This window comes from Anas acuta, chromosome 1 (genome assembly GCF_963932015.1).
Source record: "Anas acuta chromosome 1, bAnaAcu1.1, whole genome shotgun sequence".
Lineage (NCBI taxonomy): Eukaryota > Metazoa > Chordata > Aves > Anseriformes > Anatidae > Anas > Anas acuta.
In genome coordinates, this window is record NC_088979.1 from 148,300,830 (window position 1) to 148,316,449 (window position 15,620).

Here is a 15,620-nt window from a genome sequence, read left to right on the forward strand (position 1 = left end):
CAGCCATGTGTATTTTGTAAAGTTCCTATGGTTATTGTTTTACAATAGCTGCTTCCAGAAGCATTGTAAGGGTTTCAATTAATCAGCTCTTTGTGTGCTTCAGACTATGCAAATTTATCACATCAGACCATTCAGCAGCTCATGGGAAAGCAGTGTACAAACTGTATTGTCTTCTAGCACCTCCTCTCATTTAGAGTGATGTTTTTAATAAGAAAACTAATCAAGTTTACTTATGCATTATTTATCTGTTAATTTTAATTCTGTTCTTTACCTCTTATGTCAAATGGGATGTAGCAAGTGATATGATAGATCAGTGAATGATTCAATATTGAACAAAGCTTATGTGATGCAGCACTTTTTTCTTCTGAAGTTGTTTTATGCTTACTTAGCCAACGCAGCATGCAATTAGAGAGTTTCGAAGCAGATCTACATTTTTTGTTTAACCTTATTAATATTCGACAATCAGCTTGTTACTTGCCTGCGGTACAGGGTGCTGCACCTCTTCTTCATCGTGTGATGTCGGCTTATTTTTCAGGAGTATTTCCAAATTCTACTGACTCTGGTAAATCCAAAACAGACACCTTTGAGTTAGTTTTCACTCTTTTACCACTCTATCATTAGAATAAACAAACAGGGACGTTTGGTAATGTGCTGCTTTTTGTCTTGCTGATAGGAACCCGTATTACTGCTGCTTCTATTCACTTGGTCTCCTTTGCTCTCTAATGTCCCTCCTGCTGGTAGTAATTAGTTTTCTATATTAGCTTGTTTTGACTTATTTGATTATTTTTTTTCATTTGGCATGTGTGCGTATAGAAGGCATCTTACCATAGCTGGTGAAAAACTTTCCCATAGTGTTGTTTTCTCCCTGCCCCCTCCCCGCCGCCCCCCGGCCCCCTCCGTGCTGTTTTACAAGTCTGTCTGGGGTCGTGTTTGTCAGCAAACCGTAAAGGCAACCGTATAAAGGGCACGCATTCTGGAAACGTGAATTTCTCCTGATTAGCAAAAGAAACCCTTAAAGGACCAAAGTGAAGGGGTGAGGGGACCCTGGTGTTCCTTTAGGGCCTCGTGGAGGTGAGCGGGTGTTGAGGTGCTGGTGCAGATAGCTGTGAGGACAGAGCCATCGTGCCTGGTCAGAGGGCTGGCACTAACTGGCTGCCATTCAATAGCAGCAGAAAAACACTGCCCATGTCTGTTTGATACTTGCACATTAAACCATTGTGGACATCTAATTTAAGTTTATTCTAATTTAAACTGTTATCCTTGCAATGAACTGCCGTGTTTATTGAACCATGGCTTTGGGGGTTATTTTTTTGATAGAGAGGGCTATCTTAAAAGAACTTGCCAGCATTGTCACTGATGTTCCCTCTAAGGTGACATTATGAAATTGATACACGGTGTCTTTTTTTCTAAATTCCATTTGTTCTTCAATTGAGAAGGCATGAGAGGTAGCAAGCTGCTGGATACTTACTTAGTCCAAGCTAAAAAAAAAAAAAGAGTCTTTGCACTTTGTTTTATCTAGAAAAGTCATTGCAGCCTTTTCTGGTCGTCAATGTTTGATTTTGGTCCTCAACAAAAACTTCAGACTGTATGGGTGAGAGCGGATTCTGGCCCATCATCATGCAGCATTTAGTCTACAGCCGTATTGCTGAATTCTGGGTGCAGCACGTAAAAATGTGTGCAGGGGGAGGAGAAGAAATGCAACCAAATTAATTATTTTGTATGTCTTGTGTGAAAGCTGGGGAACAATTTGTATATGGTATCTAAGTGGGTAACAATCAGGAAATCTTAAAAACCTGTAGGAAGAGCCACAGAGCAGCAAAGTTTCTTACTAGTTTGTGTCCTGCCTATGGGTATTATATGGGGAATATCGGGCAGCTCAGTGAAATACAGTTCATACTTGCACAAGGCAACATTTGGAACTGGAGGCTGTCTTAAATCCTGCCTCTTCTTTTCTCCTTTACTGTTTTATTGGCCAGTTCCAAGTGATAATTCCACTTATAACGGATTAATTCACTTGATCACTTTTTTTTGCAGCTGCTCAGCAATGCAGAACCGGCAGGCTGGCCTTTTACTGCCCTGCTGCAAACCCTGGCTCAACAATCGGGGATGAAAAAAAGTGGCAAATTCGGGAGCTTCCAGAGCAGACTCACAAGCATTAGCTAATCTCTGAAGAGCTTCTGAAGGAAAGTGACTGCAAAAGGAAATCAAATTTACACATTGAAGCAAGTTGCAGTTACTTGCTTTTAGAAGTCATGTTGTGTGCAGGAAGGGTGTCCGGCTTTTTAAGTAGCTCTCTATGAGAAAGTTCATTTTTTCTTGTAAAGTTCTTTCTTGTAAAGAATGAACTTTCTTAAAATATGGAGGAGAGGAATCTGCTCTCTGTCCCGTTCCCTAAATACAGATGGACGTGCTGTATAGAGCTCTGTTACCTAAATTCAGCACCTTCTTAAAATACAGAAGCTTAGAATTGAGGTTTTACAGCTTTCTCGTTTTTTCTTTCTTTTTTTTTTTTTCTTGCTAAAATAGAAACTTATAAATGGCCTAGCAAGCTTCACATTGCTGGGTTCTGTCTAAATATTTTGTTTTTAACTTCTAAGCTCATTATGCTGTCTTTGTGTTAACTTGTATTAAAATCTGTCAGCTATGACTGGTCTCATAACCACAGTCAGCGGACCAGAATAAGTTAATTATTTACTTGTGTCACTAGTGCTCTTCATCTAATGAAATGCACAGCTGTGTTAGATCTGCAGTTGGGTGTGTAGGTCCCATTGTTATACAAGTCAGCGGAGGGTAGAAGCCGCTATGATGGAGAGCCCTCAGTTCTTTCTGCTGTTCTGCCTTTCTGTGTCGATTTCATGGATCTTTTATCATTCACTTTCACACAAAACAAACAACACAGTGGCTGTCTGCTATGGGAACCGGCTTGGCATATAAAAGGTTTTCAGAGCCTAAAGTAATTTTAAGTTAGCTAAGATTTAATTTTTGGCTTACAGGTGCCCTGAAGTCCAGATGCATCCTAATGCTTTCTTAGAAGTAAATTGGAATAAGGCACAATATACGTGCCATAATATCTACATAACAAAGTATTTATGCATATAATTTTAGGATAAAAAAACCTGTGTACACAGGAGATGGTGTTTTTTTGTTTGTTTGTTTTTTTCTCATTTTCAGCAAATGATTGCTGCTTGATGGGGAGGGATAAAAGGATGTTATTGATTTATCATAATGGAACAATGAAAATTAATTTCAATAGGTTCAAAAACTAAATATGACCCCCACGCCCAGACACTCCGCTCCTTTTTTTTTTTTCTTTTTTTTTTCCCTACCCCCTTCCCCCATGCTTACCATTCTCATTCTATTAACTACTGTCCCGTACACCTATCCCTGTCTTGCTTGGACAGTGGAAGAGGAGCTCCCTCCTGAGCAGACGCCAATATCCCCCTGTGAAGTGGCTGCTTGGGGGATGCCTTTTTAGGGATGTAACCCGCACCCTCAGTCATTCAGGAGCCCCCTCCACTCCAAGGCTGTTCCCAAAACGTGCTCTGGCAGTTGCAGCAGGCTGATCTCAAATAGCTTGCAGGCTTTTTCAGTTCCGAGGGCTTCTGGAAGAAATTGTCCAGCTGAAACAGTAGCTGTGCTTCAAAGGAGCGCAGGCTTAAGCAGCTGCATTTTAGCACCTGAATTTGTGTGTTAGATCTCTCGGTCATTTCGAGCTGCAGTATTTTAATCTGCAGAATTCACAGTTGTAAGGGGGAGAAAGGAAAATTTTGCCATGTATGATAGACTATTTGAAACGAGTTTTTGTGCTTCTGTTTAACGTGGCACAAGTAGCTTTAGAGTTTGGCTTTTTGTTTGTTTGTTTTGCTTCCAGTAATCTGGTGAGATTGAAAAAAACTTTTTGATTTTTTTTTTCCAAAAGGTACAATTTTTGTTCGTTGACTGACAAAACACAAGCAGTCTGAGGAGTGGACTGTACTTGGTAATTTATTGAGAGCAGTCTTTGCTCAGCAAATGAATGCTACCTGAAAAAACATCCTTTTGTTCTCATTTTTAGTATTTTCTCCTAATCTCCCCTCAGTTGCTGTCAAAACCTGACTTCATTTGTTTATGTTAAGTATTAATAAAGAGATTAAGTATTAATAAAGAGTACGTTAAAGAGATTCTGAATTGATGATAGAGAAAATAGAGACCTGCTTTCTTTCTTTTTCCCCACCCCCAAGAAATTACAGTATCAGCTCTAAAAACTGTGTCTCCTTTGAGATATTCCAGACTGATTGGTCAGAAGTTTCTGGTTGCCTCTGAAAACTGTATCTAAAGCTTTCTTCCCTAATTTGCTAGCTCACAAATCACTGGGAGCATTATGTAAGGGTATGCTAATTTCGCCAGTCCTGTCACAAGGGCTCTCTTCTAGCCTGCAGGTTGCGAGCACTGGTCATGGTAATGAATCTGGGTAAAAAGTGATCCATGAGAAAGAGAGGAGGAGGAAAACACTAAAGAAAAATCTGGTGATGAGCGTCAGCCCTGCTGGTGGTTTGCTGTTTGTGAATTGAAATGTTCTCTCTTCTGCAGGGGTGTGCGGACTGATTGTTCCTCAGGAGGACATGCCGTTCTGCGATACAGGGATCTGTCCAGATATCATAATGAACCCTCACGGCTTCCCATCGCGTATGACGGTTAGTGGCTGTGTTGTGTGATTCAGGAGGCAGTGTTCCCCAATAAAGAAAGTGAAGTGGATTAGCCAGAAGAAGCAAAAAATTTGAACCACGCGGTCACACTGAGAATATTCTGCAGTCACCGTGCCACGTGCTTGCTCTCTTATGAGTAGTCAGCCATCTGTTTGGCATATTTTGAAACATCCTGCTGTAAAAAAGTAGGGATGTGGGCTGTTTTGTGCATCATCCTCATTTTGTTCACCATCGAGCTAATAGAAGAGCAACCAGGTACCTCAGTTCTGCCTTTTCCCTTTGAAAATTTCTTGCTCTCCTTCCCAGTTGGCTATGCCCACTAGGGGCAGACTGGGAGGGGAAGAGTGGAGAGGAGTCTCAGTCATAGTTCCCGACCTATATAACTCCTTACATTACACATGCCTCCCTGGAATTCATGCAAGGCTCGTACCTGTGTTGCCGAGCCGCGCTAGATAAATTACAGCCTGGCTTTTTATATGGGACCTCCATGATCACTTGGTACAGCCTCTGGTCTTTTTGTCTTTGTTAGCTTCTTCTGTTTCCCCTGCTGCACTCTAGTGTGTTAACCTCTGTGGCTGTCTCCCAGTGCAGAAAGCCATGTTGGACCACGCTCACTTTTCAGACAAGTGGAAAAAATGGGGCTGCCTGACTCTGGACCTTCAAGGGATCCCACACCCTATCTGTTTTTCACCCCTTCACACAGGCATAGTTCCTGGCCTCCTTGGGTTTCTTCCACTCTTTTAATTGTGTGCAGTAACCCAGGTTGCCATCTGAGATTCTTTGTCTGGCTAACCAATGCTGTGACTGACCCAGAGATGTTCTGGCCCGTACTGGAGAGCCCGCTGTTAACTCTGCTTTTCCTTGCACAGGTAGGAAAGTTAATTGAACTCCTGGCTGGAAAGGCTGGGGTGCTCGATGGCAGGTTTCACTATGGAACAGCTTTTGGAGGCAGTAAAGTTAAGGATGTGTGTGAAGATCTTATTCGCCATGGTTATAACTACCTAGGGAAGGACTACGTAACATCTGGTATCACCGGGTAAGAATCTGCTGCATAGATTTAGATGTTTCAGGGGAGTGGGGAAATCCTGTTGAGGCACATCTGAAAAAGCTGCTTATGTCTCGGAGCTCAGGAACTTTCTGTTATTGACAAACCGCTCTGTGAGATGGAGGCAAGAGGCTGAAGAATGGGGCACTTCTTTTTTCTTAAAAGCGTTCTGTGGTTCCACACTGTAAGAATTATTAGTATTTGCATGGCTCTAACGTGAATGGCCATTGTAGTAGACATGAAAATCTCCCAACTTCTTCTGCATGACAAGAAAAGTAAAATCAAGGTTTTCCTTCTGAGAGTTTGAAAGAAATTTCAAGTTTTGTTGGCAGCAATTCTCATATATGCTCAGAATCAGATTAGCATTTTCATATTGTCTTCAATAGTACTGTAAAATATGGATTTGGAAGCAGGTGTCTGTTCCTTGGGAATATTTTGTGTGTGCTCTTTTTTCTTTTTTTTTTTTTTTCCCTCTTTCGATTACACAATGATTCAGTCTGGCATAATACTCTAATCTGCAAACTTCCTGCTGTGCTGATCAGACCAGCTTCTGAGACACAGAGTTCAAAGAACGTAAGATAGTTTAGGAACAGGAAAAGGCCATATGGCTCCACATGCCTGCCCTTCCAAAATGCATCTTAATCCTACCTTCCTGCTATTTTTATTATTCTCCCAGTCCCCTTCTTCACAAGGAGTAAGTTTTGCTCTCTGTTGTAAGTTGTTGGGTTTTCTGTTGTTTTGTTTTATTTTAGTTTTTCTTACCAACTTATTCCATATGTTTGCCTTTTGTTTCAGACAGATTTTATTCACTTTACCCACTCCATATTCCATAAATTCTTTATGACATATTGCAGCATTCGAAATGTTTTTTGTTAATATATTGTGAACATTGTTAAACAAATCTGTCTAATCTTGTTTCCTGGGGAGAATAAAATCTTGCTGTAAAAATCCCTTGCCCCGAACTTTAACTTTGTACTACTTTATTTAGAGATTTGCTTTAGATACTTGTATTCTTCCAGGCAAATTTCACCTACTTCATCTATTTTTTATGAAATTTGAAGGCAAATATGCATGGAAGTTCCAAATATGTGTGCAAATTCCAAATGTCTAATTATATTTTATTATTTGTCTAGGTGCGCAGCTTTTGGAATAGCACTGCATCATATCAGTAATGCCTGAATGGGAGGTTGTCTCCTGCTTGTTTTTACATTGCACATACATGTATATTTCTAAAAATAAATCAGTGGCAGTGCTGAGTTTCTCTGTTAAATCTAGTTGTTCTTAGGGAGTGCTGAAGGTGGTAGCTGGGAAGTGACTGAGTGCTTTCAGCTGTTGCTTTCTGATCTTCAGATGCTGATGCTGCTCTTACGGTTGGGATGACAGAAGTCTTTAGCCATTAATCCAGCTCACTGAAATGAGTAACACCCTCTGTGCTGCTTACAGATGTTCCCAAGTTGACACAAGTGCTTAAATGCAGTTCTGAAGAGTCCTTTTACCCTGCTCATCTCAGTCCCCAGTGCCAGCCTGGGCACTCTTGTCTCTCTCTTGGGGTAAATGTGTGCTAACTGTGAATGTTATCTTTTGTGTTCTTTTTTTTTTCTTTTTTCTTTTTTTTTTCTTTTTTTTTTTTTTCCTTCAGGGAACCGTTGGAAGCATATATCTATTTTGGCCCCGTGTATTACCAGAAACTAAAGCACATGGTGTTGGATAAAATGCACGCAAGAGCTCGAGGACCCAGAGCGGTGCTCACCAGGTATGGTTACAGGCAAAGTGGGGAATTCTTAGTGTACAATCAGAAGTGTGCCCCGCTGACTGATGGATGCAAAACAAAGTTTGTTTACCTCCTGATACTTGAAAAAAATGCTATTACCTGTTAATACCTTGTTACCGCGTAAAAGTTCTCACAGCTGACTGTGGTAGACGGTTGTTTTGAATAGCCAGTCTGCTCATTGTGGTACAAAACTGATTTTGCTTCTCCAACTCCTGTTAGCAGTTGGTAAAAAAAAATACTGTCTGCTGATTCACAGAGCACGTTCTAGCCCTGTCCTGTCAGATTGTTCATATCATAGGTATTTTAGGAGGACTTTCTTTTCTTTTAACAGCTGTACTTTTACAAAATCAGGTATGAGTAGAAGGAAGAAATTAGTTTTACTATTTCAACATCCTTCAGTAGTGAGCAGGTTAATACCGATGTGCCCCATACCCCTACCTGTCAAGGCAAAGCATTGGCCCTAGTGCAGCCCAAACAGGCATTAGCATAATGTGTGTCCCTGGTACACTGCACTTTGCCTTGCAAAATTTCCATTTAACTCTAAGACTTAATTTAGAGTTGTGTGTGCTGGTCCGCAATTCTAATATAATACTGTGAAGAAGGAAAGCACTTTCACACTAATAAATTGCAAAATTTACAGAGACACCAACAATAAATCTGCATTTTTATTTGCCCAGTTTAAACATATCCTCAGTTCCTTTGGAGTCGTGATGATTGCACTAAGCCTGAACTTGGTTTTCTCTCTAACAAAAAGGTTGATGACCACGTCAATGTCCTCTTGTGTAAATTTTGAGGTCAAGCAGATGTACTCTGGGTAATACATAATATAAGCCCCCAGAGGTGGGCTTACTCTGTCTGCAGCTTTGGGGAATTTGAAGCATCCTGCTTTCATTGGTGTAACTTACCATTTCTCTTAAAGGCAGGCCAGCTTTTTGGCTCTTTAGCTCTAAGGCTGCCTGCACTCATGTTCTAAATTGCTCACATTCCTGGCTCACAAGAAATAGTTCAGTGGCACAGTCTTTGCTTTGAGGAGGCTTCTAGTGGATGGCTTCGTTCACCTCTCTCCATCACAGTAGGGCTATTGGCTAAATCTTGCCAGACAGCTAATTGCTGGGCAGTCTCGAATATTCTAGCTAAGACTATTCTAAATCTCCTTTGCCAATCTTTCTGGACCGTCATGTACACCAAGTACACATACCTCACCAGTTCCATGGCGGTACTCTTCTTTTTGAGTTGTAAATCCTGTAAATTTATGATCAGTCCCTTTTGTACTGTGTTTGAGATGTAAGCACAAAGTCATGTCTGTCTTGCTTTAAGGCTTCCCTGTAACAAGCATGATTTATAGCCTTTTCTTTAATTCTTAATTTATTTTTTATGCCTCTTGGTGCCCAGATGCAGTTCTCTTACCCTGCTTGCCTTCACACCACGCCAGCAAGTCAGTCCTCTTAACAGGCGTAGCTTCCACCGGATGTGTTATTAGAGAGTGGAGATGCAGCTCTCTGCTGTAGCTGATAAAGAAGTATCTTTCTTGATTTTTGTTGTGTATTTCCTATGCCTTTAGGCTCTCCAACCTCATGCTTACTCTGGGACAAAGTCACACAATCACAGAATGGTTGAGCTTGGAAGGGACCGCCAGAGATCATCTCTGCTATCACACATTTCCCACAGAAGTAAAACCAATGATTTAAACAGGAAAGAAGTCACAAAAAGCTTTTAATTCTTGTCTAAACTTTCCACCAACCACATTAATAAGAGCAGGTATAGCACAACCATCATTCCCCTGTCGCAGCTGCTTGCCAATATGAACCTAAGTGACATTCCTAACGACAGGGCTGTCTGCCCCATTTTCTGTCCTTAGATGCTTTAGTCATGGTATTGGCCCTTCCTCTGAAAATAAAAACTCACCGTCTCAGCTAACAGTGCACACAGTTGTTTTATTGGAGCTCCTAGCTGACTCAAATCCCTTGATCAGCTTTCATATTGTGGCCCCAGCTTCTCAGCTGTTTAAAGATACTGACTTTAAATGAAACCTAAATCCCAAGTCAAGGTAATACTTGCATGTAGAGATGAAGGTGGTGTGCTATGATTTTCCCCCACCCCTTGCTTTCTTAGAATTCTTTGTTCGAGTCAGTAGCATCGTACTATGTAGCTAAAGCTCTTTATTTGACTTTGAGGAAAGCTAGTGGATGTCCAATTTATACTGCCTCTTGACTAGTCTTTTAGGAATTTTCTTTTTTCTCCTCAACTAATTAAACTTTTGTTATTGCCATCGCCTCTGCTGAGAGAGTCTGCTCTGCCAGCTTTCATATTCACTATTGTTTTATCATCCATTCCACTTCCTGGAGAGTAGATTGCCTCTAACGTTGTTTTTGTTTGGTTGGTGTTTTTTTTTTGCTTTTAAAAGTAGTCCTGCAACATTTTCCAACATGGAATTTGGCATTCGTTGTCTTGAAATGCATTTCATTACATATTGAGTGTAGCAGAGCTGTATTTTCTGTCTGGAATAAGGCAGAAGACCTGAGTTCCTTGAACATCACTCATTCTGAATATTGCTCTGATTAAAACAAGACTTAGTAGAATTGCAGCACTCTGTCAACACAGTCAAAAAATGCCAAGATGCTGCCCTCTGAATTGGTGTTTGCTAAATGAAATGCAAGGCTTAATTTTTTCCCAGGTGTAGTTAAAAGTGAATTTAAAACTTAGTTCTGTATATGGCAATGGCCAGTCCTTCAAAATCACTTTACCAGATAAACTGCTTTCAATTTTCTGATCAATATAAGCCTTCTCCAGGCATAGTTGTCTTGATGGACATTGTCAGAGCTGCCACCTGCATTTCCTTTGAACTTACCAGATAAGCCAGTTCCTGTTGTGCTGCGAGGCAGTGATGTGGTCCTACTGGTCAGGGTTCCTCTGCGGGGCTGTGGGAGCGTGGTATTCCCTCCTCTTGTTGGGCAGTGTTTTTCTAGGTAGTATCCCACTTTTGGACATCAGCCTCTCTGACAATTACCATGTTTGATTTTCTACAACAAGCACAAAGGAGTTCTGCTGAGACCTACAAGGCGTGCTCTTCTTATTCATGGGGGCAGACTACATTTCCCTCCACTGGCCAACGAAACAAGGAAGAGGGCCATAAAGATGAACCCACTGCTCTTCCACAAAATACAGAATTAGCACCAATAAATCCTTAATGTGCTTAAAAACACTGAAGTTAATTGTTTTATGGTTTTTCTAAATGGAACGGTTAAATACTATGAAGACCAATTCACCTGATTTTTTTTATTATTTATTTAAGGAATCAGTTCATTTTACTTAGGATTTTGTAGTTTTAGGATCTTTTTATTTTTTTTTTAATATGAAAAATATCATTTTTTATGATATTCCCAGTCTTATCTTCAAGAGTCTGCTTTGTCTTCAGAATGTTATATTCAGAATAAAGAATGGAAGCAGTTGCCCAGGGCAACAGCTGCAGTGTACGTGTGTAGAGGGGAAGGGGAAACACAACTGCTTTACAAATACTGTTTTAACATTTTAAACAACCTTTGGTGTGAGGAATTTTCAAACTTAAGTGAGTGGGAAGAAAAGTCCAATAGACTAACGGAACCTAAGATGGACTCTTCTCAAAGGCCCAATCTCAATATTGGAATTTTGGGTACTTTAGAAAACTACTTTTGGGGGAGGTTTTTTTGTTTGTTTTTTTTTTTTGAGATAATTTTGACATTGAGTCATTGAGTGGGACTTAAACACTTCAAGAGCTTAAGATTCAAGTTGGATTTTTTGTTTGCATGTGTGTGTTTTAATGGGATTTCAGCTGCCCTAAAAATCTTCACCCTGTATCTGTTGGAAGACCCCATAGCATTATCAACTCTTAAAGGGCTGGAATCAAGACCCTATAGTTTCTCGAGAGGTTTTATCGTCCCTTAATTGGATTGTGACTTTATTGGAGGGGTCACATTTATAAAGCTCTGTTGGCATTTTATCCTGTGGAACAGCACCTGATGAAAATTTTGATGGTATGTGTATAACTCTTACTGTAGAAGTCAGCTGGCAGGAGAAACTCAGGCACTCTAACACTGCAGCAAATGTCTGTGCCTTTGGACACCTCGACTGCTTTCAAAGTCTGCCTCTGAGCACTTCCCAAGAGAAAACTGCATTCACCACAGGGTTAGTCCTTTAAAACAGCATCTAAACAGCGATGCTGCCATCACCCGAGTCGGGAGGGGGGGTTAGGGAGTTTAATCAGGATGTAAACAACTTCTATCCAGTCACCCAGCGGTGGGGAAAAATGGAAGGTTACATGCATGAAAAGGATGATTTGAATTACAAGCAGATTAGTTTTAAAGTTCCACTGTGGTCAGAGGAAAGGAAACTTACTTCCCCTAAAAAACAAATACAACTGCCATCTTTGGAAGATCAGTTGGGACTGGTAATTAGCTTTTTGTTGTTGTTGTTACAAAGAATTGTTAGATGTTGCAGGCTTTTATGAATCTTTTTCTCTGAGTTTGCAGTATGTTGGAAAAAAATTATTTTCAGTCTATGTGTTATGTTTAACAAATTTGGTAGGTTGTAGTAACATAAACTGTATGTACTCCAAAAGTTATGGTCCAGATCTGTCATTGTATATTTTGTATGATTTACACTGGTCCAACTACTAGGAACAGCACACGGATGTTGGGTTTCGCTGACTGGTGAAGCCTCTTATGATTGCCAATAACAATTTTAATTCCATCTCTTTGCTGTCATGCTTCAGGGGACATACTAAGATTGAAGTATTTTAATAAAATGTATGCAATATATTAGTGCTTCAAGAATTTTATATTGTCTTTGCTTCATAGTACACGCTAATATTTGCAACCTACATACTACTGCATCGTGTTGGCATGTGAGAGTAGAACTAATGCTGGACTAAAATTCAGTGTAACAAACGAACATTGAAAGTTCTGACCAACCAAAAAAAAAAATTTGGTTGAGTGACAGAATGTGTGTTCTGAATACTTACCGTGTTTTTCAAATATTTCTTTCAAAGGCAACCCACTGAAGGTCGATCCCGTGATGGTGGTTTACGTCTGGGAGAGATGGAACGGGATTGTTTGATAGGTTATGGAGCCAGCATGCTCTTACTGGAGAGACTGATGATTTCAAGTGATGCCTTCGAAGTGGATGTCTGTGGGCAATGTGGCCTGCTGGGATACTCTGGCTGGTAAGTTGTCTAACTGCAGTGCCCTTTGTAAATCATGGTGTCCATTCCTCGCTTCATGCATATGTCGTGCTTCATGTGTGTTCACACTTTCAAGAAAGCCCTCAACACACCTCTCTGTAACAGAACTTTGCCCTTGGTGATAGCTCTTCGTGCTTTTAAAGTGCTCACACGTACTGGTTAACAACCTCATGCATCCTTAATCCAGACTAATGTCAAAATGCAGAACGGTATTTGGAGAATCGATGACAGGAAACAGTTCTTTTTTCTGGTCTGATTGAATTTAGGACAAAAGTGAGCTTGTCATCAATGGGATAGGGGTCTCTCTTGTTGTGGAGCACTGGTATTCTCTTCAACAGCCATCTGTGCTTGCGGGGAAGGTTACCTTCACTCTGTTTGCTGCCCTCCTTCCCACCTCTGCAGCAGATTAACAAACTCCTGGAGCAGATTGCTGGTGCTGCTTGTAGTTAGTACTCCCTAACCTGCGCCCAGCAGGGTGAGTTGTGTCCACCTGAACTGCTCCGGTCACCACAGTGATTTCTCAGGGCCCAGTTAAGTAGTTCTGGTGCCAACTGCTCCACCAGCAGTTCAGAAGGGGTGTAACCTCTGCAAAATGAGGTGTTGAACAGCTGGGACATGTAACCTTCTCGGTGTTGCCCAGCTGTGCCAGTGGTAAGAGATGCCCAGACCTGAATTAAAGTGGGGCAAGCTCTGTGAAAGCAGGTAATCAGGAGTCCCGTGACAAAGGGAGGACAATAACAGCCTGTGTTCAAGTTACTTCAGTATTTATGTTGGGGGAAGAAGAGGGAAACTAATTTCTAAATACCAGAATAACATTATTGGAAACTTGCAGCATCTTGGATATCAATATCAGGTAGGGGAGGCAGGATAATGGGCTTTATTTACTTTGGTTCTTGGAGAGTGATTTTTTTTTTTTCCTGTGATATAATGAAGTAGGCAAGTAAGAAGGTATGTTTTGAGTTTATAGATGTAGAAGTGACAACTATCCTTTCTTGCCTTGGTCAAATCTTCCTTCTAAAGTGTTTCTGGCCAGAAAGAAAACACCATGCTTGTTTGCTTACGGAGTAGAAATGCAGGCAGAGGTAGGCAAACGTGAAATCCAGAGGAGAAACAAAGCCTACTCTGTACATGGTTGGCGATATTTAGTTGGACAATATCCTTCTGGTTTTTGTGCAAGAAATATTTTTATGCACTTGTTTTTCTTCAGTGTGTCCACAGTGTGTAACAAGTGAGCCCTCTTTCTGATCCAGGACTTTTAGAGCTACTGCAGCAGCACAAGAATCAGTTGAGGGAAGTTGAAGGGCATGCCATAAGTCAAACAAATGACCACTTCTGTGTGCAGCACTGCCTTAAAAAAAACTGTCATGCAAATGTAGCTCAGTTTTTCTTACAAGATCTTGGCTTTTAGAACAGGCCTTGAAGATTTTCAGAGACCAGATGAAATGAAGGCACCTTGAAGAAAATTGGGAATTTAAACAGAAATAGTTACATTTTATTTTTAAGGTATTGTTAGTCAAAGGTGTTGTTAGTCCTGTTTTGAAGTTTGTAACAAAGTTTAATAACTTCTTAAGATAACAGTGGAAGAAACTGCTCTCTCAGAGTGAGATATTCTTGCAATCTAGGTCTGATGTGTGAGAGTAAATCAATAAAAGATAGGTTCTGCTAAGTGGTACACCAAACCTGCCAGTAGCCAAAGCAAGGGGCCCTATAATGAGCATCACAGTAGAAACCAAGTCATTAAGGGAAACTCAGGACTTCCAAAATGGCCTTTTCAGTGATTCTGCCATTAATAAGACATTGCTGTGAGAAACCTTGTAGAAATGTATTGTTTGGTGGCTAGCTTAAGGGCACTTGTCTTCAGGAAGATAAGCCCTTCCTCCCAGACAATGAGTAGCAGCTGGGTATGTTTTTTTTCTGCAGGACAGTAACAACACATCAGTGATGGAGCCTGAGCAGGGGAAGGGGCTGTTGTTGCCGTGCCAGAATTTGACCCCATAAAGATACAGTAGAGCCCTACTGCGACAATACCAGTTTATTGTAAATCCTTCCAGCTTTGCTGTGGTACAGAGTGCTCAGGGGCAGGACTTCACTGAATGCTATAAGTGGAATTTTGTCTTTTTTTGATGATGGAAAGTTATTCTTATCCCTAGAGTCTGAACGTTTTAAAATCTACATGTAGGGAATATTTATTTATGGTCCAGACTCAGCTTTGTCAGTGTTGCCTTTTCCTGTCCAGTGTAGTATCAATTCTAGGACCAAATGGTCTTCCAGTTGCATCAGCTTCTGTGTTCTCTGTTTGACAGTAACTCCTGGTCTGTGCACATTGTACCTTGTAACCTTTCTGGGTGATCCCTGTCCAAGTACAAAGCAGGCCCAGAAGGGTCTAGCTTCAAGATTCGGTGCAGTGAGTAGTTTCTGCTCCTCAGTTCTTAGCAGCTGTAACTAGAAACTAGACTTCTTATAAACAGAAAAGTTGCAATCATCAAGCTTCCAGGGCTTGCAAGGTTTCCATGATTGAGTGCAATTGTTTTACTGTTACCATCAAAAATGGCTTCTGTTGAGGTCACTTTTACCCTCCATAAAAACATAGCTATCACTCTAAATTTGGACTAAGGTAATAGTTACAGAGCTGTAATTGAGGTCTGTTCTGATTTAAAGGCATTCCCCCCGTTGTAACAGTCTAGAGGACAGGCATGTCCCAGGGAACCACCTGGCTCGGCCTGCCAACCTCTCGCTGTCTGTAGTCAGGCCTAGGCAAAGCCAAACCAGTTACTGGGAGCAAGCGAAGCTTCATTCCCGATCATGAACTGGAGAAATGCAATTAAGGCTTCTGCACCATCGGTTGTGAAAGTTTACTTGGTTTTTAAAAGAAAAAAATGAAATACGCCAAGTGTGGAGCATGTG

General features: G+C 40.9%; 1 protein-coding gene across 1 annotated transcript in view; it reads left to right on the plus strand.

Moving 5' to 3' along the window:
• Positions 1-15,620, plus strand: part of POLR3B (RNA polymerase III subunit B) — a 72,092-nt gene that overhangs the window by 54,196 nt on the left and 2,276 nt on the right. The window contains exons 24-27 of the mRNA XM_068664578.1: positions 4,570-4,673; positions 5,555-5,721; positions 7,370-7,483; positions 12,525-12,698. Coding sequence (XP_068520679.1) covers positions 4,570-4,673; positions 5,555-5,721; positions 7,370-7,483; positions 12,525-12,698 — 559 coding nt within the window. The remainder of the gene's footprint in view (positions 1-4,569; positions 4,674-5,554; positions 5,722-7,369; positions 7,484-12,524; positions 12,699-15,620) is intronic.